The sequence below is a fragment of the Rhinoderma darwinii genome, chromosome 1, assembly GCF_050947455.1.
Source record: "Rhinoderma darwinii isolate aRhiDar2 chromosome 1, aRhiDar2.hap1, whole genome shotgun sequence".
Classification (NCBI taxonomy): Eukaryota; Metazoa; Chordata; class Amphibia; order Anura; family Rhinodermatidae; genus Rhinoderma; species Rhinoderma darwinii.
Genome location: NC_134687.1, coordinates 478,308,373 through 478,332,549, shown reverse-complemented (window position 1 = coordinate 478,332,549; position 24,177 = coordinate 478,308,373). Strand labels below are relative to the sequence as shown.

The window sequence follows — 24,177 nt, the reverse complement described above, 5'->3', positions numbered from 1 at the left end:
GTCCCCGGAAAACCTCTTTAATCGAGAGTTTGATGCATATTTTGGCACGTAAATCTTGCCAATACACACTGCGTGAACAGGGCCTTATAGTCGAATATTTGGATTCTCTTTTATATTGGATATATAGTGAAGTGCAAGTATATAAATTATGCCAAGGTTTCCCTTTGCAATAATACTGTCCTTGTGGCAAACTAAAGGAATAATCTCCAGATCTGCCAAATAGACGGTGTATAAAACCGAAGTGAAGAGGCCTGGCTTTTGAACAATCACACCGCCTACTCGAGAAGAGACCTAGGCATCTTACAAATTAGAGCACCTATCTCAGACACAAGAGCATGTCAACTTCTGCTGCAGAAAGTGCAGTATTTGTTGCATATTGATTACTTACCGGTAAACGTTTTTTCATGAAGCTAGAACAGCACCCCTAGAGAGAGACATCCCATTTGCTGGACAGGAAGCCGGATTAAAAATAAAAACCAAAAAAAAAAAAAACAAAAAGAAAAAAAGACACCTCTCCACACACCCAGTCTTTAGAAAGAACTCCGGATGAGAATTCGTTATCTTTTATCTACATATCTATATAGACACTTTTTTGTGCCACCTTCGTGAAAAGCTACCCCACACCATAAATATATTTATTTATATAGTCATATATATCCTACATACAAGAGATTCTAAGGAAGTTTACCGAAGGGGGGGGAGGGGGTGGAAACTAGGCAGGTGCTGTCATAGGCTCATGAAAAAACAATTACCAGTAAGTAATCAATCTTTTACCCTTTCACCTATAACAGCACCCCTGGAGATGTAAAATAGACCAGTTTTTAGGGTGGGACTACAGCTTGTCAAACTTTCCTACCAAAAGCCAGGTTAGAGACAATGCAACTGTAACCCATGCAATAAAAAAGGCGTGGGGTGGACTCCATGTAGCCGCCCTGCAAATCTGGTCTAGAGATGCGGTAACTTTCTGTCCAAGAAGTAGATGCTCTAGTGGAATGAGCTCCAAAGAATTCTGGGGCATTAATGTTCTGGCCCACATAGGCTAAGTGTATGGCCTGTTTAATCCACTGTGCGATTGTCTGTCTGCTAGCTGCTGGACCTCTATTTGGACTCTGGAACGGATTACAGAGTTTCTCTGAAGACATCCAGTCCTTTGTGAACTTTAGGTAGTGGAATAAACACCTCCTCACATCTAAACAATTGAATTCTTGATCCTTTGGATTTTTTTGGTGAGTTACGGGAGGGGGGGGGGATACATTTCCTGGTCTTAATGAAATGGGGAAACTACCTCTGGCAAGAAACCTGGTAAGGTCTTCATAATTACCCTATCCTCCAACACCAAAGTGTAAGGAGGGAAGGCAGAGAGGGCTTGAATTTCGCTTACTCTCCGGACAGAGGTAACCGCTAGTAAAAAGGTCATCTTTAGAGTGAACCTTTAGACTCCTGGTCCATAATATTGCTCAGAGGATGTACCCATCATGGCAGTAAGGACTAACTTTGAATGAACTACTGGGCCCTGGGAGATCTGGTCTGTCTGAAAGAATCCATGGTTGGGCTAAGGACAGCTTCCTCAACCATGCGAACCATGGTCTTTTTGGCCAAAAACGGAGCAATTAAGATTACCGAGGCAATGTCTTCCCTGATCGTTTTTAGAACTCTCAGAAGCAGACAGGGGGGGGGGGGGCATAACCCTCTTCCTGGCTCGAACACTGGGAGAGAGCATCTACTGCTACCAGATATTCCCTGGGGTCTAGGGAGAACTATCCAGGCACTTTCCTGTTCTCCCTGGTAGCAAACAGATCTATGGAAGGATTTCCCCACCTGGCCACAATCATCTGGAAGACTTCCTGGTTTAGGGGCCATTCTGATTGTAGCAACAGTCTGCTCAAGAAGTATAATACCCGATTGTCCCACTCCCTTAGATGGACCGCTGAAAAGGGACAATAGATGCAGCTCTGCTAGGGAAAAAAATCTGTGGCTAAATTCATCAGATGTGCTGAACTTGTACCTCCCTCATGATTTATGTACGCCACTGTAGTCGTGTTGTCTGAAATATTTACCCTCTTTCCTGAAAGTATAAGAATGGTGCCTTTTATAGTACTGCCTCCCGCTCCCTGTAGATGGGAGATTTTATGGAGGTTGGAGGATCTCACTGACCCTGAAGGCAGAAGGTTTCGCCATGGGCTCCCCACCCCCAAGGACTGGCATCGGTTTAATATTCAGGGTTGGAAACATTTCCCATGAAACGTCCTTCCCAGGATTTTCTACCCTCATCCACCACCTGAGAGAGAGTCTGGCTACCAAGGAAAGGCGTAGGGAGTGATCTAGTGAGAATTTGCTCTTGTCCCACTTCGCCAATATGTTCTTCTGTAGAGGTCTGGGCCTGAACTGTGCCGACATTATGGCGGGATACAGGAGGTTAGAAGACCAAGGACGGACATAGCCCTTCTGAAAGAATTTAAAGAGGCTCTGTCACCAGATTATCAAATCTCTATCTGCTATTGCATGTGATCGGCGCTGCAATGTAGATAACAGTAACGTTTTTGTTTTTTTTAAAAAACGATCATTTTTGGCCAAGTTATGAGCAATTTTATATTTATGCAAATGAGCCTTTCTAATGGACAACTGGGCGTGTTTTCTCTTATTTCCAACTCGGCGTGTATTGTGTTTGTAACATTTGGGCGTGTTTACTTGTTTTACTAGCTGGGCGTTGTGAATAGAAGAAGTGTACGATGCTGACATACACTTCTATTCACAACGCCCAGCTAGTAAAACAAGTAAACACACCCAGTTGTTACAAAACACAATACACGCCCAGTTGTCCATTAGAAAGGCTCATTTGCATAAATATAAAATTGCTCATAACTTGGCCAAAAATGATTGTTTTAAAAAAAAAAAACACAAAAAAAACTTTACTGTTATCTACATTGCAGCGCCGATCACATGCAATAGGGATTTGATAATCTGGTGAGAGCCTCTTTAAGTGATCCAAAAAGAGGCCTGAGACCCTCTCTATCAAAAAGGTTGGATCTTTCCCTGAGGGAGAAAAGACATTTGTTTGGAGGAATCTAAAAAAATTCCCCAATAAATGCATCTTTTGGACGGTGTTAAATTCAACTTTACATTTATATTCCATCCCAGATCCATTAAAGTCGATTGTACTGACTGTAGATGGAGTGTCAAAGTCTGGGCTGTGTCTGCCACTGTTAAAAAGTAATCTAGGTGGGTAATGGTAAAAAAAGGTCCTTCGTTCGTATATACGAGGTCATTTCTGCTAAATTTGGTAAAGACTGAGCCTGACAGATGCCAAACGGGTGTGCCCTGTTTTGGAGGTGGATTAGGGAGTAGTTCAAAACTACTGCCACCCTCAGATACTTTTGATGAGTGATGCAGACAGGGACATGGTAATAAGCATCCTCCAGATCTATTGATGCCATCATACAAATTATGAAGGGGGAGGAGATTTACAGTAGAGGGGGGTACTCTCCATGCAAAATCTCTTGTAAACTAGGAAGGAGTTCAGTGGTTTTAGATTATAACTGAATCTGCAGTGTTTTGTTTTTTTGTTTACTAGAAAAAAGGGGGGATAGTAGCCCTTCCCTCTCTGGTTTTCGGTACTGGTACTAGAACCCCCTTCCTAAAGAGAAATAACCTTTGACTCTAGAGCCAGCTGTTTCTCTGAATCTTTCTGCTTCTGTGGGGAGGAATCTGTCTGGAGGAGGGGGGGGGGGGGTCATGAATTCTAGTTTGTATCCGGTCTTTATATCTAGAACCCACTGGTTTGATGAGATCTTTTCCCATTCTTAGAAGAATAGGGATAAGCGATCTCCTACCCCACTCCTGGCATCATTGTTGGCGATTCTTATTCTTGGGATCATTCTGAGGCCTAAACAAGATGCCCCTGTTCATATTAGGGAATTTAGAGAATCTAAATTCCGGTCCCTTGGGATTGTTTTTTTTAAATTAACCCCTTCACGACCAGCCCACGTAGATTAACGGGCTGCAGTGCTGGGCTTTTGTCCTGCAGCCTGTTAATCTACGTGGTGTCAGAACAGAGTGCACAGTGCTCTCCATATGCCCTGAATCTCAGCACACGCTGCTACTAGCAGACTTAGTGCTGAGAGAAGACATCAGGACCGGATTGGTGTCGGTCCAGATGATGTGATCACCATGATAAACCTATCATGGTGTTCACAGCAAAGTTTGTTGCAGCAACAAACTTTCACCCGTTTGTTACAATGTTTCTCCTCCCTCCCTGTCAGATCATTCTGAGACAGTGAGAGAGAAGAAGCACTGTGCCAAGCAGCTGCTGTGTGTTTCATATAAAGACACATCAACTGTGAAATACACACAAAAAACACCTCCACATAGTTCAGTGTAGGCAGCTAGTTCTAGTTTAGGTAGTCTGTTAGGTAGATAGTACTCAGATTAGGGCAATTAATAATCAATTAGGGCTTATAATGTGTGTGTATATATCTATCTATAAAATCACATATATATATATATATATATACACACACACACACACACACACACACACACACACACACACACAGTGTGCGTGCATATATACACACACACGTAATATATATTATATATAGACATGTATTTGAAATTTGTTAATACTAAAAAAAGAATAATTAGGGATGTTATGTATCTATCATATAGATATATATGTACATGTAATATATAAGCATAAACACATACTTATATAAATCTCTTCATATATTTTACACGTCTGTAAATTCTAAATACTTTGATTCATTGTCAGAGCTGTTCATAAATTTATTTATTAGGGTTGTCATAATTTAGTAGTGATGTAATTAATTACATATATATCTATGATTTGGTATAGATAAACGCACACGTAATTATATTTTATATATATATACACACACACACACACATAAATTATTAATTTTATTAATTCTACATATCAAATAATTGTTAGGGTTGTTCATTAAGTTAATTATTAGTCGTTCAACAATTGATTTGTTGTAAAGATTCAATTGATTATATATGTATACGTAATATATACATATACACACACATTTAGATAAAATAATTTATTCCTATATTTTATAGTTCTAATAATTCTAGATACTACTTGATTAATTGTTAGGGTCGTTTATAAATTTATTGATCAATTGATTAGTGGACTTTTTCTTTGTTACTTCTATTAAAATGGTTACAAAAATGTGATAAAAAAAAAAACGTAAAAAAATACCACGCAAGTGATATACCGCTGAAGAGGCATTTGCTCTCGGATTCTGATAGTGAATGTCACTTTTGGGGGATTTCTGCTGTTTGTCCCTCCAGGTCGTTGCTTTTCGGTACCATGTCGCATTTGCATTATGGCAAAATGAGCTCCAAAAGCCAAATGGCGCTCCTTCCCTTCGGAGGGCTGTCGTGTGTTCAAACATAAGTTTATGACCACATATGGGGTATTGACTTAACCAGGAGAAATGTCTTTACAAATGTTGGGGTGCTTTTTCTCCTTTATTCCTTGCAAAAATTAAAAATGTCTATGTTTCTTCAGAAGAAATGTAGATTTTCATTTTCACAGACTAAATTCCAATAAATTCAGCAAAACACCTGTGGGGTTAAAATGCTCACTATACAACTAGATAAATTCCTTGAGGGGTGGTTTCCAAAATGGGGTCACTTTTTGGGGGTTTCCACTGTTTAGGCACCACAAGACCTCTTCAAACCAGACATGGAGCCTAAAATATACACCGCGTTCCAAATTACGCAAATGTTATTTTTCGCTGATTTTCCTAAATAGTCGATGCAAATGACAGTCAGTATAATCTTCAAGCCATCAACCGTTGGAGTATAATGCGATTTTTTTTAGAAGTAAAAAACTAAAAATGCACCGTTTCAAATTATGCACAACAGAGATCAAAACATTTTAAAGGTTGTAAAGAGAACTAAAATGGTAATTTGTTGAATTTGCAGCATCAGGAGGTCATATTTACAGAAATCAAAAGCTCTTTCAATCAAAAAAAGCTTAACAGGCCAAGTTACATGTTAACATAGGACCCCTTCTTTGATATCACCTTCACAATTCTTGCATCCATTGAATTTGTGAGTATTTGGACAGTTTCTGCTTGAATATCTTTGCAGGATGTCAGAATAGCCTCCCAGAGCTTCTGTTTTGATGTGAACTGCCTCCCACCCTCATAGATATTTTGCTTGAGGATGCTCCAAACGTTCTCAATAGGGTTGAGGTCAGGGGAACATGGGGGCCACACCATGAGTTTCTCTCCTTTTATGCCCATAGCAACCAATGACACAGAGGTATTCTTTGCAGCATGAGATGGTGCATTGTCATGCATGAAGATAATTTTGCTACGGAAGGCACGGTTCTTCTTATACCACGGAAGAAAGTGGTCAGTCATAAATTCTACGTACTTTGCAGAGGTCATTTTCACACAGTCAGCGACCCTAATGGGGCCTACTAGCTCTCTCCCCATGATTCCAGCCCAAAACATGACTGCCACCTCCTTGCTGACGTCGCAGCCTTGTTGGGACATGGTGGCCAGTCACCAACCATCCACCTCTCAATCCATCTGGACCATCCAGGGTTGCACGACACTCATCCGTAAACACGGTTTGAAATTTAGTCTTCATGTATTTCTGAGCCCACTGCAACAGTTTCTGCTTGTGAGCATTGTTTAGGGGTGGCCGAATAATAGCTTTATGCACACTTGCAAACCTCTGGAGGATCCTACACCTTGAGGTTCGTGGGACTCCAGAGGCACCAGCGGCTTCAAATACCTGTTTGCTGCTTTGCAATGGCATTTTAGCAGCTGCTCTCCTAATCCTATTAATTTGTCTGGCAGAAACCTTCCTCGTTATGCCTTTATCTGAACGAACCAGTCTGTGCTCTGAATCAGCCACGAATCTTTTCACAGTACGATGATCACGCTTAAGTTTTCTTGAAATATCCAATGTTTTCATACCTTGTCCAAGGTATTGCACCATTTCACCCTTCTCGGCAGCAGAGCGATCCTTTTTCTTTCCCATATTGCTTGAAACCTGTGGCCTGCTTAATAATGTGGAACGTCCTTCTTAAGTAGTTTTCCTTTGATTGGGCACACCTGGCAAACTAATCACAGGTGTCGGAGATTGATTACAATGATCCAAAGAGCCCTAAGACACAATACCATCCATGAGTTTAATTGAAAAAACTAATAATTAAATGTTTGACACTTAAATTCAATGTGCATAATAATTTGGAACACTGTAGTAACTAATAAAAAGGAGGCTTCAAAATCCACTAGGTGCACCTTTGCTTGTGAGGCCTGTGTTTCAGTCGAGTAGCCCACTAGGGCCACATGTGGGATATTTCTAAATACTGCAGAATCTGGGCAATAACTATTGAGTTGCGTTACTCATGTAAAACCTTCTGTGTTACAGAAATTTTTCTATTACAAGTGAATTTCTGCAAAAAAAGTTACATTTGTAAATTACACCTCTACTTTGCTTGAATTCCTGTGAAACGTCTAAAGGGTTAAGAAACTTTCAAAATGCGATTTTGAATACTTTGAGGGGTGCAGTTTTTAAAATGGGGTGATTTATGGGGCGATTCTAAAATATAAGGCCCTCAAAGCCCCTTCAGAAATGAACAGTTCCATGAAAAAATAGGTTTTGGAAATTTCTTGAAAATGAGAAATTGTTGCTAAAGTTCTAAGCCTTGTAACGTCCTAGAAAAATAAAAGGACGTTCAAAAAACTATGCAAACATAAAAGTAGACATATGGGAAATGTTAGCTAGTAACGATTGTGTGGTATTAATATCGGTTTTGCAAGCAGATACATTAAAATGTAGAAAAATTCTATTTTTTGCAAATTTTCTCAAAATTATGGTGTTTTTCACAAATAAATACTGCATTTATTGACCAAATTTTTTCACAGACGTAAAGTACAATATGTCACGAGAAAATCTCACAATCGCTTGGAAAGGTAAAAGCATTCCAGAGTTATTACCACATAAACTAACATATGTCAGATTTGAAAAAATCACCTGCGTCCACAAGGCCAAAACAGGCTGTGTCCTGAAGGGGTTAAACTACCTAGGACGAAGGGAGTCTGGTTTGTTCTGGGTAGGAATCGCTTTCCTCTTGTGAGATGTTTTTTTTTTTTCCAGGAGAGCATACCGTGGAGGACCAAACAAAAAAATCTCCTGGACAAGGGATAGAACAAAAAGTTTCCCTTTTGAGCTTGCATCTCCCTTCCATGTCCTCAGCCATATAGCTCTTCTGGCAGAGTTGGATCGGGCTGCAGATCTAGCAGACGGGTCAACTGAGGCATCAGCCAAAATGTCTGCAGCTTTAGACAAAACCGGGAGGGAAGCCAATACCTGATCCCCAGGAGTGGTCTGAGATGAAGCTCCAGTTGAGCTATCCAGATTTTGAGCGACCTGGCTACACATGTGGACGTAATACCAGGTTTAAAGGCCCCTGCTTCCCAGGTCCTCTTTAAGTAATAGTCTGCCTTCCTATCCATAGGATCTGGGAGGGAACCCAGATCTTCAAAAGCAAAAGGCATTTTTCCTGGATAGCTTAGCTACTTGGGCATCCAGTCTGGGAAAACTATCCCAGTCCTTACTTAATTCATCCTCAAAAGGGATATTTTCCGCTCAAAATTTTGGGAATGCCTAACTTTGTCAGGGTTCTTCCACTCCCTTCTAATGAGGCTGGCCACATTTTTGAGAATAGAAAAAGTCCAGTTTCCAGGACCCAGGCCCTCAAACAATGTCCTGGATGGACCGGGGTTCCTTAGAGTCATTAATGGTCAGTAGCCCAGACTGCTTGAAGAAGTTGGTCCACATTCTTAGCTGGAAATAGGTTTTTTTTCCCCCCTCCATCTTTGTCAGAGGAATATTCAGAGGAGCATAGCTCCCCCTTTTCCTCAAATATCTCTTCACTAGAAGAGATAGAAACACCTAGGGCCCTGTCTTGTCTTACCAGATGAGGTGCTAGGAAGATCATGTTTCTTTCTAAGGGATCGAAGGTAATTCTTAACCTCCGTTCGCACCATATCTTTTATGCTTGTGGCAAGGCTGGTGGATTCCTCTACCAAGACCTTATCTTAACATAACTGGCATAAACGTCTCTGACAAGAGGATGCTAGCTTCCTACAACACATAGCACATTCTCTGCTGCAAGTCTTGTCCAACTTTTTCCTGGGACCCTCTCTGACCTAGGAAACCTGCAATATACAAATTAAATGAAAAAAAAAAAGGCTTGTCCTACCATGCTTCCTAGAAGATCCCATGCCGTTTAAAAGTACAGGACTGGAGGATCTTGCTGGGTCTCATCGCTCAGCATGTCCTGCTGCTTCTCCTGGAGCTTCCATACGGATTGCTTGATTGGAGAAGGAGCCATCTTGGTTCAAGCCTAAAATAGGCCTAGGCTCCCAGGCTGTGACGCGCTGTAGCCCCTCCTCCCCAACTGGTCCGCCAGAACACCACTTCCTTAGACGTCCGCGTGTCACTCCTACCGAAAGAGTTGCGCAACGCGAGCGGAAGTAGTAACTGCAGTGAGCAGGAAGCGGCCCAATGCTGGGCCACAAGTCTTGGCTCACTCTCTAAACTGGAGCCAGACCTGACCCCAGGAGGATCTTCTCCCCCCAGAGGAGACCCCACCCACAGCAGGAGCTTACTGCCTCCATAGAGGGAAGCGGTGACCGGAACAGGAGGGGGGATAACAGCCCCAGGCTTAAGGTTGCTCCCTTAGAGACTTCAGAATACCTCCAGGAATACAGGCGAGTACCTGCTGGAGGGTCTGAATTCCTGGAGAGAGTCTTGATCCACAGGACAACCCCATCCAGAGGACAGGAAACCTGACTGGGTGGGTGGAGAGGTGTGTTCTTTGATCTCATCAGGCTTCCTGTCCAGCTAAAAAGGAATGTCTCTCCGGTGCAGTCAGGTGAAAAAAACACAAAAAAAACAAAAAAAAACACTACACACATCGCTCACCTTTCCAGGACCTCCTATGGCAACACTTCTGTTGGTGTCTGCACATCCCAGCCTCTAGTGAGGGAATGTCAACACATGACTAATGAAACCAATCACATACAATTTTTTAGTAAAAAGACACTATGCAGGAAAATCTCAAATTGGTGCAGATTTGTCACCGCAGGTTACCAGGTACCGGTGAGCGGTAAAAATTTCCCACAGCAAATATGGTACATGCAGATGTATCCTTAGAATGTTCTGGGTAGCTTGCCTGATCAAAGTACACAATGTACTGACACCCCATTCTCCCTCATCACAAGGCTAGCATGCATCCTGCAAAGCCCTAAACAAGTCTACATGCTTCAGTAAGAAAAAAAAAAATATACTTCCAAGACCATATTTTATAGGCCAATACAATATTATATAATACAATATTAGTGTAGCCTAGTTAACATAGAAAATAATCCACAAGCAAGACATGTCATTTTTTAGAAATCCCATTTATTAAACCTCTGTATGCCATGATGGGTGCACAGTAAGTTTATGAGATATAGTCTTAGAAAATGGTAGCGGTGGCATTAAAAACTGAAACATCCTCTAACAATGTAGAAAAATAATTTTAACAGTTAATTCTGGATTAATTTGGACATTTTTGAACTTAACAGTAAAACTTTTAGATTGTTTAAAAGCATTCAATATATTAAACAGATCTGTTGCATCTCAAATGTACATTGTAAAATAAAGTGTACAAAAAAATTAAAATCCACCCTACCTTCTACTTTAAACTCCAAAATGCTAAAATGAAATTGTACAAACAGTATTGCTTCCTATCTAACATTCCCACCCTATTACTCATAATTTGCCACGGACATTAAATGGGATTTTTTTTTATATATATATATATATATATATATATATCCAATATGCACAGTGATTCAAAATTAAAAAGAAAAATATCATTTAAAAGTGGAGTTGTAAAACAGCAAATCATTCCAGCCTTAAAAAAACCCAAAACGAACATATTAGATACGTTAACAAAACCTCGAAAGTAATATAAAAATATGCTAACATAACAAGCTATTTGAGGTCATAACAGTAAGTCTTTTTTCCTTTAAAAGACAGGTTATAAAAGACAGAATACAAAAGAAATATGACTACTTTCTTTTAAAGGAGAGGTTTAATACCTTTTAACTTCAAAAATCAACACCTTAGAAGAACCAGCCAACTAGCAATTGTTTTCTTAATACTCATCAGTAATGGATCTGATAAAAAAATGTATACAAGGTCTGTTTGTATAAATTGCTGTACATCTATATGAATGTTCTCTTCTAATAAACTGGATGATCAAAGGGCCATAGAAATATTTCCAATTAAAAAACAAAATAAATCAGTCCTCACATAACAATTTTGTTACAGACCCTTTTTAATTTTTTGGTGGTTTCGTGGGGAATTTTTTAGGACGTCTCTAAGACGAAGGTAAACACCAGTTGATTCAGACATATTGTCAAATTCAAATGGAGTAATACCTTCTGCAAACTTACTCCTATCTGGAATTCTAGTGCTAGAAGGAGAAGTGTCAATATATGCAGCCTCTTCTGTAACATCTTTAGTTTCAGTATTCTGCTTGTGCTCATCAGGGTCAATGGGCTCTGTAAGAACCATCTCCTGGACATCAGTATTCCCATTAGCTTCTGTGTTCAAGGGTTTCTCATCTTCAGTACACTGAGGGACAGTTTCATTAGATTCTTTTCCAACTGTTTCTATGGGGAGATCAGAATTGTTTGATTCTTTAACATTATTTTGGCAAGTAACTTTCCCTTCTGTGTTACTGTTTATTTCAGCTCCTCTTGGGGAGGAGGAAACAGAATTACCATTTAATGGTGTATGAATATCTGAATCGCTATTTGTGCTTTCTGCATTCTCCAGAGCTGCCCATATTAAACGCTGTTGTTCTTCCAGTTCTTCCAAAGTCAAAGTGTCTTCATCCATAGAATCCAGCACCTTCGTTTGTAAAGAACCATCTCTTGACTGTAGTGGGGAGCCTCTAAAAGGAGTCGGTGGTGGAGTTCCCTTTGGAAGGGGTGGGTGAGTTGGTGTTGGTGGAGCTGGGGGTATGAAATTTGGAGGAGTTGAGGGAGGGGTTCCACGTGGTAGTGGTGGTGGGGTACTATATGGAGATCCAGGAGGAAGAGGTGGCTGAAACTTAAACCCTCGGGAAGGTGAGCTATACGATGTATCAAGATCTGAAAAAAAAACAAAAAAAAAAAAACAAAAACAAAAACATGTATAGTAATTAAGCTACAGATACATCATTAGCATTATTACACACTAGCTAGAAACAACAAGTACATGTACTTTATTCCAAAAAGAGAAATCAGTGAATTCCATTTTACAAACCGGATTTTTTGTACTTCCCAGTAAAATCCCTTTCTCGTTGAATTTACTGGGTGACGGTATATAGGCTTGTGTCACTAGGAGGCTGACACTAGGTAAACCTTTAAAATAAAAATAAAAATAGGCTCCGCCCAGTGGGCTATATCCTCTGCTGTGGACTCCGTTTGTACCAAGAGCAGTAGGAGAGCAGAGAAGGTTTAACATAGGTTTCCAATGAGAAAAGAAACCTCAAGAAGCCCAAAACAATAAAAAAAAAAAAAAAAAAAAAATCAGGTGGGACCAGTGTCCCCCAGTGAATTCAAAGAGAAGGGATTTTAATGGTAAGTACAAAAATCCTGTTTTCGCATTAAAGTATTGACTGGGGTACACAGTACCATGAGACGTCCTAAAGCAGTTCCCAAGGGTGTGAAAAACGAAATCATAGCCATGTGAGCAGCCTAAACCTCATCTGGCATCAGCAGAAGCCAAAGAAAGTATTTATGTCAGTAAAGTTTAAAAAAAAAAATAATGTTAAGAAAAAAAAAAATGAATATATATATTAAAAAAAGACCACTTCGAACATTTAAGTCTCAATACATAAAATACACATTCGGTATAGTCATGACCCCAATAACAAATTTATAGCGTCATTTATGATGTTTACGCTGTTAAACAAAAAAAACCCTGCTCTTTCACTTGAGGCATTATGAAGTTTGAACCTCCATGTGCCTCACATTAATACTAGTTAACCCAATCATGTACCTCACATTAACCCAATGTTGTCCATTATGACTGAGAAACACGATGGGGTTAATTACAATTAGGGGGGATTCACACGAGAGTGATTTTCGTGCGTGCAGACCGCGTTTTTTTCGCGCGCCACGCACAGCCCTATAAAAGTCAATGGGGCAGTTCAAACAGTGCGTGATTTTTGCGCAGCGTTTGTTCGCTGCGTACAAAACGCGACAGGTTCAATATCTCCGCGGATTTCGCGCATCACGCACCCATTGAAGTCAATGGGTGCGTGAAAACCACGCAGGTCGCACGGAAGCACTTCCGTGCGAACCGACTGAAACAGCGCACCAGCTGTCAAAAGGATGAATGTAAACAGAAAAGCACCACGTGCTTTTCTGTTTCCAAACATCCAAACGGAGTGTCTTTGAGATGAGCGAACCCGGACAACCGAACTTCACCGGGTTCGGCCGAACTCGTTTTGGCCGAACCCGGCAAAAAAATTTCCGGTACGCGACGTCAGGAGATAATCACTGTCCAGGGTGCTGAAAGAGTTAAACTGTTTCAGCACCATGGACAGTGACTTCCGATCCCAATATACATGAACCTGTAAAAAAAAACAACAAAGTTCTGACTTACCGATAACTCCCGGCTTCTTCCTCCAGTCTGACCTCCCGGGATGACAATTCAGTCCAAGTGACAGCTCCAGCCAAGCACAGGCCAAGCACAGGCTGCAGCGGTCACATGGACTGCCGCGTCATCCAGGGAGGTGGGGCCCGATGTCGAGAGGCGCGTCACCAAGGACGCGTCACCAAGGCAACGGCCGGGAGGGAAGTTCTCGGTAAGTACGAACTTTTTTTTTTTTTTTTTTTTTTAACAGGTTTCTCGATATTGTGTTCGGCATTCACTGTCGAGGGTGCTGAAAGAGTTACTGCCGATCAGTTAGCTCTTTCAGCACCTTGGACAGTGACGGGAGTCGACTAGCCTCATCTCTATGATGGCGGCTGCGCGAAAATCACGCAGCCGCGCATCATACACGGATGACACACGGAGCTGTCAAGTGTTTTTTGCGCGCGCAAAACGCCGCGTTGTTTGCGCGCGCAAAAACGCAACGTTCGTCTGAATCTGCCCTTAATGTGAGGCACGTTTTTTTTTTATTGTTGGCAAAGTATCGTTTTGGTATAGAGTATCGCAATGCTACACTAAGTATCGGTATCGAAGTCCAAATTCTGATATCGTGACATCCCTACCTGGAAGGGAGGTTCGCTACCCTTAGCAGAGTAGGCCTTTTTAATTGCCAACCATATCTAGCTAGCAATGGTGGCCATCGTTGTTCCTGAGGGCCCTTGTAAGGGTGGCCTGGCTTCAAATAGGCAGTCAGACTTCCGGAAGGACTTTGTAGACGGACATCCAAGCAGTGTAAGGCACGTTCTCGTGTACGAGAAGGTCTAGGACAACGAAGGAAGGACAATGTTCTCATTAAGATGGGAGGAAATCACCTTAGGAAGCAAAGCACCTTGTCCTAATTAAAGAAACAAAAACGTAAACTGAGGTTTCCAGGACAAGGCTGCCAGCTTAGAAAACCCCGGATAGAGGTGATCGCCACAAGGAGAGAAAGGGGTCAAGGACCAGATGGAGACAGAAAATGATAGGTGACAGACGAGAAGCACAATGTGCGACCCCTTGCAAGAGAGTCTTAGTTGGGAAGTCAAAATGTTTTGGAAAGGAATAGACAGGGCTGAAACGTGCCCTTTTAGAGTTGCCAATATGAGTCCCAGTTCCAAACCCACCTGGAGGAAACTGATGGTTGGCTTATTTTAGGTGGTGTGATCAGAGAAACCTTTGAACTTCAAAACCACGGTTTCAACAGCCAGGCCGTCAAATGCAGCCGAAGTAAAAGCAGGTTGGAACAATGGCCTTTTAAAAAGGAGGTTGTGCCGCTGGGGAAGTAGCCACAGGGCATCTGCTAATAGGAGCATGACAACCGCATACCAAAGCTCTGCGAGGCCAGTCTGGGGCCACCAGAATGGCTGGAATTCCTGCATCCTTAACTTTCTTCAGCAATCGAGGCACGAGTGGAAGGGGGCGAAAAAAAAAATAGAGGCTGACTAGGAGAGAACCAGAGCGTCTGCTCCTATAGCCCTGTGGTCCCTGGTTCTGGTGACGTAGTCTGGGCCCTTGTGATCGAGTTGAGAGGCGAAGAGATCCACATCCGGGAAAGCCCACCACATGCAAATTCGGTAAAAATAAAAAATAAAAAAAATCGGTGGATGAAGACACCATTCTCCGTGATCCAGGCGTTCCCGGCTAAGGTAATCAGTCTCCCAATTGTCTACTCCTCGCATGTGCACGGATGAGTTTCCTGGGACATTTTATCCACCCATTGAAGGATCCTGGCAGATTCCTTCCATACAATCCTGCTTCTTGTACCTCCCTGATGGAGGTATGCCCCTGCAGTAGAATGGTCTGTATCTGCACTGTAAGACCCCGGAGATGAGACATTTAGTGAGACAGGGCCAGGAAGATGGCACACCGCTCCAAGATGTTGATCTGTAACGGAGCTTCAGAGTAGGACCAGGTGCCCTGGACTGTGAAGCCTCCCAAGACCGCCCCCCAGCAGGACAAACTTGTGTCTGTGTGATGACTTGCCAGCAGAGAGTTGTGAAGGGTATTCCCTGAGATGTTGGGGAAAGACATCCACCACATCAGCTCCTTGACTGAATGGGCAGATGGATCATCAGATCCAAGGAGTCTGGTGACTTGTCCCAATCGCCAGCAGTAGAGATCAGGAGTGAAATTAAGCTAATGGGACTGCCTCAAAGATTGAGGCAATTGTCCAAGACTTTAATGCAGAAGCAGATAGAGCAAGGAGTATTTCTGTGGATTACGGTCACTCCCTGTGTGAGAGAGTGGTGATCTTGGCGTTGGGTAGGTATACACTGGCTGCATGTATCTAGTATCATCTTTATCTCTCACTCCTTCTCGGAGAATGGAGTATCGGACTGTTAATCAGCCAACCGACTCTGTGAAAACAATCCAGTGTAATGTTGAGACTGTGCAAGTTATCCTGTTTGAAAGGTGCGTTGACAGGAAAAACCGAACAGGAGGGCAAGAAGAAAACTATTTTGCAGCCGGTCAACAACCTCCCTCAATCCAGGCGTCGTTGAGCAATGTCTCCTGGAAGGAGAGCAGCTCGGGTGAGAAAGCATGTTGTGCCAGAGAAGGTCTAGAGGGTGTGTTGCAGAGCTGCCAGGAGTTTCTAAACCGGAAGGTCTCTGTGCTCAGATGGGACGGGAGCTACGTCAGTTCTGCCTCTGACGTGGAGATAAGTACCGAAACCACCTTTGTCTTCTGACTGGGCGTTGCCTTTGACAACTAAAGTGCTCCTGTCGCTTCAGAAAGGAGTTGGACCAGGTCAGGGCCATAAAGGAGGTCCTGTTAAAATGGAAGGGCGAAAACCTTCCTAGAGGCACTGTCCGTATCCCAGTTCGTAGTCCAAATGGTCTTAGCCGATCGTTGGGCAGCTTGTACAAAGATCTCAGATATATTTAGAAATCTGCAAAAGCTGTGCAGCTAGCAGGGAAGTATCCACCAGAGTCTCTTGAAATCAATTGCATTATGTAGTGGAGTAGCTAGTTCAATACTAGCCAAGTTAACCCAATATGCGGCAAAAGAGGGTCTGACTGAAGCAGTGTCTGCGCTGAACGTGGCCGTTACCATAGACTCCACTATGGCATCAATTGGATCCTTTAAGGCGGAAGCATCTGAAATTGGTAAGGTAGTATTTTCATGAAGGTGGGCCATGGGAGCATCTACCTTTGAGCGTATTGCCAAATAGTCAGCTCATCTAGAGAAAGGAAATATCGTCCGCACACTCTGACATGTGCATAGACCGGTCAAGAGGTTTCCATTGATCAGAAAACAAAACGTCAAAACCCTTCAGACCAGAAGGGGTTGCCTGTGGTGATGCAATAATAACTCGTTGTAAGAGGATTCAGCAGGATCATACGCAGAGACACATCCCCTGAAGAAGCTGGTTCCGATAAGTCTTTTGAATAAAAATAATGAAGTACACCTGCAGAATTTATGTCCAAACAGGAATCAGAGGAAGAATGATATCTCCTTTATTTCCTGGCCGGCTTGCGGGAGGCACTGGGAGAACTGAAACGAGTGAAATCCAGGGAAGAATGTCTGGGGGCCTGAATGGACTGTGGTGCCTGAGAGAGGTCCGACAGTTGAGATGCTAACTGCTGAGGAAGGCGTTGTAAGGCATCTGCCATGGCCTAAGAGGAGGTCGAGACTATCAACCGCCTGGGTGAGGTAAGCCCCCCATTGGGGGATAATATGTTCACCAACCATGGGAGCTGGGTAATCCTGTGGGGGTTTAGACGGAGGGAACTGAACATAGACTGGGTCAGCCTGAATGCATGCATGGAAACTTTGTACTGCACTGCACACATTTAAATAGCATTACAATGGCGGGGAAGGAGGGTTGAGTCTTAGGGGCATAGCCCTTTGTTCGTTTTTTTGTTTCCCGATAGGTCTTCAAACACTATAGCCAATGGCCATACTACCAGACCTGCTAGGTGCGGTGTCCCCCCGTGAAGCAGGAATGTTTCCAGCACTGTACAACTTCAGTAGACCAGCTTAGTGTACTATAGCGTTCACTACCGGTGATAGAGTGAAGAGCGTCTGAGTAAAAACCCCTCCCCTCCAGCCAAATCCGCACCGTGCTGGTTGGACAGTGCAGGCATGCGACTCAGGTCCCGCCTGGCGACAAATCAGAACGTCAGACACCGCATGGGAAAACGGCGGGGTAGAGAGGAAAGCGGGCAGGAGTATGGCCATCTTGCAGCCTACCAAAGAACCAAAAGGTGGGGGCCTAAATTAATGGCACCGCCGGTGGAAAGCCACGGCTTGAATAATAAAATAAAAAACCCTGACGAGAACGTATGTCTGCCAGCACATAAGTGTTAGAAACCCCTTAGGCAGGATAACCTCTCTGAATAAAACCCCCCATTATATCAGAATGCTGTAAAGCCCAATGACAAGTCAGAATAGTTCCTTTCCCTTCCACAGCAGCTCCCAATGGCAGGGCGGGGCGCGAACCTGTCAGTCATCTTCAGGAACAACCTGTTACCCCTTCGGAAAACATATAAACATAGTGTGGCTGTCTGGCATCCTCAACCACCAGTGGGGTAGTAGTAGGGGACTGGGTGACCAGGCGGGGAACATCCACCAAGATGGCAGGCATCCACTGAAACCGCGCCTGCAGGGGAGTCACCAAGAGGAACTTGCACCCTGCACCTGAAAAAGAATAAAAATAAATAAAATCTAGCAAAATTGCCTGAAGTGCAGGACATGTCTACCTCCTACAGACACTAGGCTAAATCTGAGGATCTTAGTGCTCAGCAGAGAGTACAGACCACTGGGTGGAGCCACACTTTTTATATTTACCTAGTTTCAGCCACCTATACCCATGCAACGGTGTCCCACCGGGGAATACTTAAAATATATATATTCTTGTTAAAGTGCTGGTCCTCTTTTAGGTATTTCTACAATTATACAAAACATTTAATATCAGGTCGGTAATGCTGAAGTGCGTGCCAACTTACCAACCTGCCATATAACAAAAATACTCAGGAAAAACCACACAATTACATTTTTTTTGTTTTTCCTTTTTAACCCGTTAGTGACCGCCAATACGCCTTCTCACGGCGGCCACTAATGGAATTTATTCTGATGCATAAGTCTTTTTATGGTGCTGCATCAGAATAAATAAACCGAGCAGGGAGCTGTCAAATCTCCCTGCTTTCAGCTGCCAGATGTAGTCGAGAGCTGGGGGCGTCCCTGCTCGAACATGTGAGATCGATATAAGTATAGATCTCACCCGTTTAACCCCTCAGATGTGTCACTCAATAGCGTGCGCCGCATCGGAGTAGTTTTGGAAAGAGGGAGGGAGCTCCCTCTCATCCCATCGGCGATAAGATCACCGAGTGTCTGTCTCCGATGGCCCCCAGGTCTGCCTGTATTGAATGCCTGCTAGGTCATGCCAGAGGCATGTGCTAGCAGATGCCTGTCCGTTTTAAACAGGCAGTAATACACTGCAATACAAAAGTATTGCAGTGTATTATAATAGAAATCGGATGATCGCATAGTAAAGTCACCTAGTGGGACTAGTAAAAAAAATAAAAGTTTAAAGTTAAAAAAAATAAAAAAGTTAAAAAGTTACACATATTTGGTATCGCTGCGTCTGTAACGACCCAGACTATAAAGCCATTACATTATTTAACCCGCACGGTGAACAGCGTAAAAAATGAAATAAAAGACTATGGAAAAAAATTGCTGTTTTCTGTGAATCCGGACTTAAAAAGTAATCAAAAAGTCGCATCTACACCAAAATGGTACCAATAAAAACGACAAGTCTTTACGCAAAAAAAAAAAAGCCCTCACACAACTGCATTGGCAGAATAAAAAAAAAAAAAAAAAAAAAGTTATGGCTCTTCAAATAGGGAGACAAACAAATAATTTTGAAGAGAAAAGAAAAAAAAAAAAAAAAAAAAAAAAAAAAAAGCGTTTTTACTGTGTAAAAAGAATTGCAATGATACCAAATTTGTATAGATTTTGAATGTTTTACTACAACAACCCGCTGAATAAAGTTAGTGTTATTTATACCACATGGTAAACCACGTAGATTTAGGACGTGAAAAAGTGTGGCAAAATTACTGCTTTTTTTCTATTCCCCCCCCCCCCCCCAAAAAAAAAGTTAAATCAATAGATATGTACCTCAAAATGGTGCTATTAAAAAAATACAACTTGTCCTGCAAAAAACAAGACCTTATACAGCTATGTCGACGCAAAAATAAAAAAAAGTTATAGCTCTTAGGCTGGGTTCACACAAGAATGTTACGTCCGTAAAGGACAGAACGTATTTCGGCGCAAGTCCCGGACCGAACACACTGCAGGGAGCCGGGCTCCTAGCATCATAGTTATTTATGACGCTAGGAGTCAATGCCTCTCCGGAGAACTACTGTCCCGTACTGAAAACATGATTACAGTACGGGACAGTTGTCCCGAAGCGAGGCAGGGACTCCTAGCGTCGTACAGAACTAGGCTAGGAGCCCGGCTCCCTGCAGTGTGCTCGGTCCGGGACTTGTGGCCGAAATACGTTACATCCTTTACGGAACATGCGCGTGTGAACCCAGCCTTAGGAGACAATGGCAAAACGTAAAAAATACCTTGGTCATTAAGGTTTAAAAAACAGGCTGGTCATTAAGGGGTTAATCCCTTCCCAAAAATTGACGTACATGTATGTCATAGTCGGAGGGGTGAGGGAAGGAAAATGGAGAAGGCACAGCAGCTGAACCCGCTCCATATTAAGAGAGTATCCGCTGTATAATACACCCTGCTCTAAAAGCTGGGATCAGAGGAAAAAAATAAAAAAAGTTAAATAAGGGAACTTTTGAATGTAAATAAAATAATTTAATAATTGCCATTACCAGTCATTAAGAGTCATGTGTCCCCCAAAATGGTACCAAAAAGACAGCTGGCCTGCAAAAAGCCCTCAGACAGCTCAATGGAAATATATTTAAAAAAAAATAAAAAAAAGTTTTGGCTCTCAGAATATGGTGACTTAAATTGTTGTATTTTGTTATAGTAGTAAAAACAAAAGAAAATTTAAAAAAACAAAACACTGTTATCGCTGTGATCATACTGACCCGCAGAATAAAATTAACGCCATTTCTACAGCAACGTGCACAATGTAAAACCAAAAAACAAATTCCGAAACTGCAGGTATTTTTTCGTTTGTTATTTATTTTAAAAAAATATTTATTTTTTTTCACATTCCACCCCACATTTTTATTGACATTTAAATTGAGAAAAATGCTAATTTGTGCAAATTCTCTAAATGTATTTCATAAATAAAAATTGAATTTAAACACGTGGAGTAACACCGCAAATTTCCGGTAAATTTAAACCTAGTGGTATTATAGTAATCTAGTATTATTCTAGTAATCCAGTATGGTTTTAGTCGTTCAAATTACAAATTGACTAACAATGACTTTGTATTGTATCAAATTTGAAAGTAATGCAGCCAGTCAACTTTAAATACACAATATTCCATCCTTGAGGAATATAGGCCAATGTGTTATTTATTTGAATACTGCACTGCTGTTTGTTTTTTTGTCTTTTTTTGACTTATTGGTATCACACGAAATCTTGTGTGTTTACATCCCACCCATTCCCTAGACTATTTAATCAGATAGGCCATTAACAGGGTGTCTAGGGTATAGGTTGGAGGTCGGGGTCATCCCTTGAGTAAGGGGCACTGCCCTGTTTAGGCAGGGTAACATGGTAGAGTTCAACAGGGTCAGTTTGTTTTCCCTATAGCATTTTTTTTTTTTTTTTTTTTAAAGGACAAGTAAAAGTTAGGTTTTAATCGTGTAGTTTTTTTGATCAGTCCGTTTTTTTACTGTTTGATGCTGGAGATGAACGTAATCATAAGCGAGGATAACTGCAGAGTTGAACCTTAAGAGTTGTCCACTATCAAAAGCATAGTTGCTTTCTTCAAAAAACAAACAACCCGTGGACAGGTTTCGTGTGGTAGTGCAGCTCAGAGCCATTCACGTCAATGGAGCAGAGCAGCAATACCAGACAACTTATTGACAGGTGTGGCACTGCTTTTGGAAGAATATAATCCCGGACAAACTCTTTAATGCTTCATCCGGATGGTGTACGGATATATTCATTCCTGGATAAGAGTGGGGAGTCAGACACATCGCTATGGCCATTCTGGTACATCTCAGACAAGGCTGCTTGTCTACCCTCACTTACTGTGTTAAGTGGTAAAGAAAATGTCAAACTTGACTAATACCAGAGTTCCCATAGTGGTGCGAGGGGCCTTAACAGAAAAAGCCTACCTATGAAGTTGTAGGTAAAACACAGGTACAGTTAAGTCGCATCAAAACAGAAAAGTCATGGCATGCTTCATCGGATACCGAATGTATGATGTATTCTCCTCTGGATGCTTTGCCTCCTGGGGAGAATATCTCTATACATACAGCACATGACAAACCTTGTGCAACAGCACATGGAGGCCATAAAGCTCCGTTCTACAGAGCCATGCAGCCTTCACGCGCGGCCATCCAGGCTCCCAGCACGCGGTCCTGTCTTAGTGTTACAATTACAGAATTGGTGCATAAAAACAAGCGCAAAGAGAAAGTGGTTCACGGCATTTTTTTTTTTTTATAGTCCATATCAGAAACTAATAAACAGAGACTTTCAATTTTCCAGCAATGTTTAAACATAAGTTCCCCCATACCAGACGCTACGTCCATGTCCACTGGTGACTGCCCTTGGCTGTTTCCAGATGTCTTTTGTTTTTTTCTCACAGAGCTGGATCGAGATGAAGATGATCTTTTCTGGACTGCATTATCACTAGGCTACGATTAAAAAAAAAACAAAAAAAAACCAAAAACAAATTCTTAATATGGCTGCCATAGTTACAATTATAGTACACACAAAGTGTCTGTGTAAGAAAAAAATAACAAAAAAACATTTAGCCTTTAAAGAAAAAATACATTAAAAAAACAATTATTAGTTGCTAAAATGAACTAATTGTCAATATAGTTGCATTGTGCATAGCAGAACTGCATGATACATACAGGATCATAAAGCCTGCTATAGTCACAGAATGCACTAAACCAGTGGAAGACAAAAAAAAAAAATGTAAATAAACTTCATGGCACATACGAAAACACAGGTATGCATGTATCAAACATTTAAGCAGCCATTTACACACAAATTTAAGAACGCAGTTCTTTTAAGCCCTTAAGGACGCAGCCAGTTTTGGCCTGAACGCTTCCCTGCCCCACGACATAACACTAAGTCATGGGGAGGGGTGAAGTATGGACAAGGCTCACACGCTGAGCCTGCTCCATACGCTGCAGGTGTCAGCTGTGTATTACAGCTGACAAGCTGCTCTGAGGATATGTGCACACGACCTATTTTCAGACGTAATTCAGGCGTTTCCCGCCTCGAATTACGCCTGCAAACATCTGCCCATTGCTTGCAATGGGTCATACGATGTTCTGTTCAGACAAGGTGTAATTTTACGCATCGCTGTCAAAAGACTGCACGTAAAAAAAACGTCCGCGTCAAAGAAGAGCAGGACAAATCTTCGGACGTTTTTGGAGCAGTTTTTCATGGACTCCAATGAAGAACAGCTCCAATTACGTACGTAAAAGACGCGAGTACATGCAAAAACACGCAAAAAAATTTCAGACGTATTTTGCGTTGTCGTGTGAACATACCCGAATGGTCAGGAGCAGAGGTCACTGTTACTGACCTTTTAACTAGTTAAATGCCATGGTCAATGGCAAGTGACATTTAAACTGTTAAAGAGGCTCTGTCACCAGATTTTGCAACCCCTATCTGCTATTGCAGCAGATAGGCGCTGCAATGTAGATTACAGTAACGTTTTTATTTTTTAAAAACGAGCATTTTTGGCCAAGTTATGACCATTTTTGTATTTATGTAAATGAGGCTTGCAAAAGTCCAAGTGGGCGTGTATTATGTGCGTACATCGGGGCGTTTTTAATACTTTTACTAGCTGGGCGCACTGATGAGAAGTATCATCCACTTCTCTTCAGAACGCCCAGCTTCTGGCAGTGCAGACACAGCGTGTTCTCGAGAGATCACGCTGTGACGTCACTCACAGGTCCTGCATCGTGTCAGACGAGCGAGGACACCGGCACCAGAGGCTTCAGTTGATTCTGCAGCAGCATCGGCGTTAGCAGGTAAGTCGATGTAGCTACTTACCTGCAAACGCTGATGCTGCTGCAGAATCAACTGTAGCCTCTGGTGCCGGTGTCCTCGCTCGTCTGACACGATGCAGGACCTGTGAGTGACGTCACAGCGTGATCTCTCGAGAACACGCTGTGTCTGCACTGCCAGAAGCTGGGCGTTCTGAAGAGAAGTGGATGATACTTCTCTTCAGAGCGCCCAGCTAGTAAAAGTATTAAAAACGCCCCGATGTACGCACATAATACACGCCCAGTTGTACTTTTACTTTTAAACACACCCACTTGGACTTTTGCAAGCCTCATTTGC

At 42.2% G+C, this 24,177-nt stretch overlaps 1 protein-coding gene across 1 annotated transcript in view; it reads right to left on the bottom strand.

The window, feature by feature from the left end:
- Positions 1–10,463: 10,463 nt before the first annotated feature.
- The window catches only part of ZCCHC8 (zinc finger CCHC-type containing 8), a 65,015-nt gene continuing 51,301 nt past the window's right edge, over positions 10,464–24,177 (bottom strand). The window contains exons 13-14 of the mRNA XM_075834140.1: positions 22,388–22,508; positions 10,464–12,203 (exon numbers count right to left, since the gene is read on the bottom strand). Coding sequence (XP_075690255.1) covers positions 11,371–12,203; positions 22,388–22,508 — 954 coding nt within the window. The 3' untranslated portion in view covers positions 10,464–11,370. The remainder of the gene's footprint in view (positions 12,204–22,387; positions 22,509–24,177) is intronic.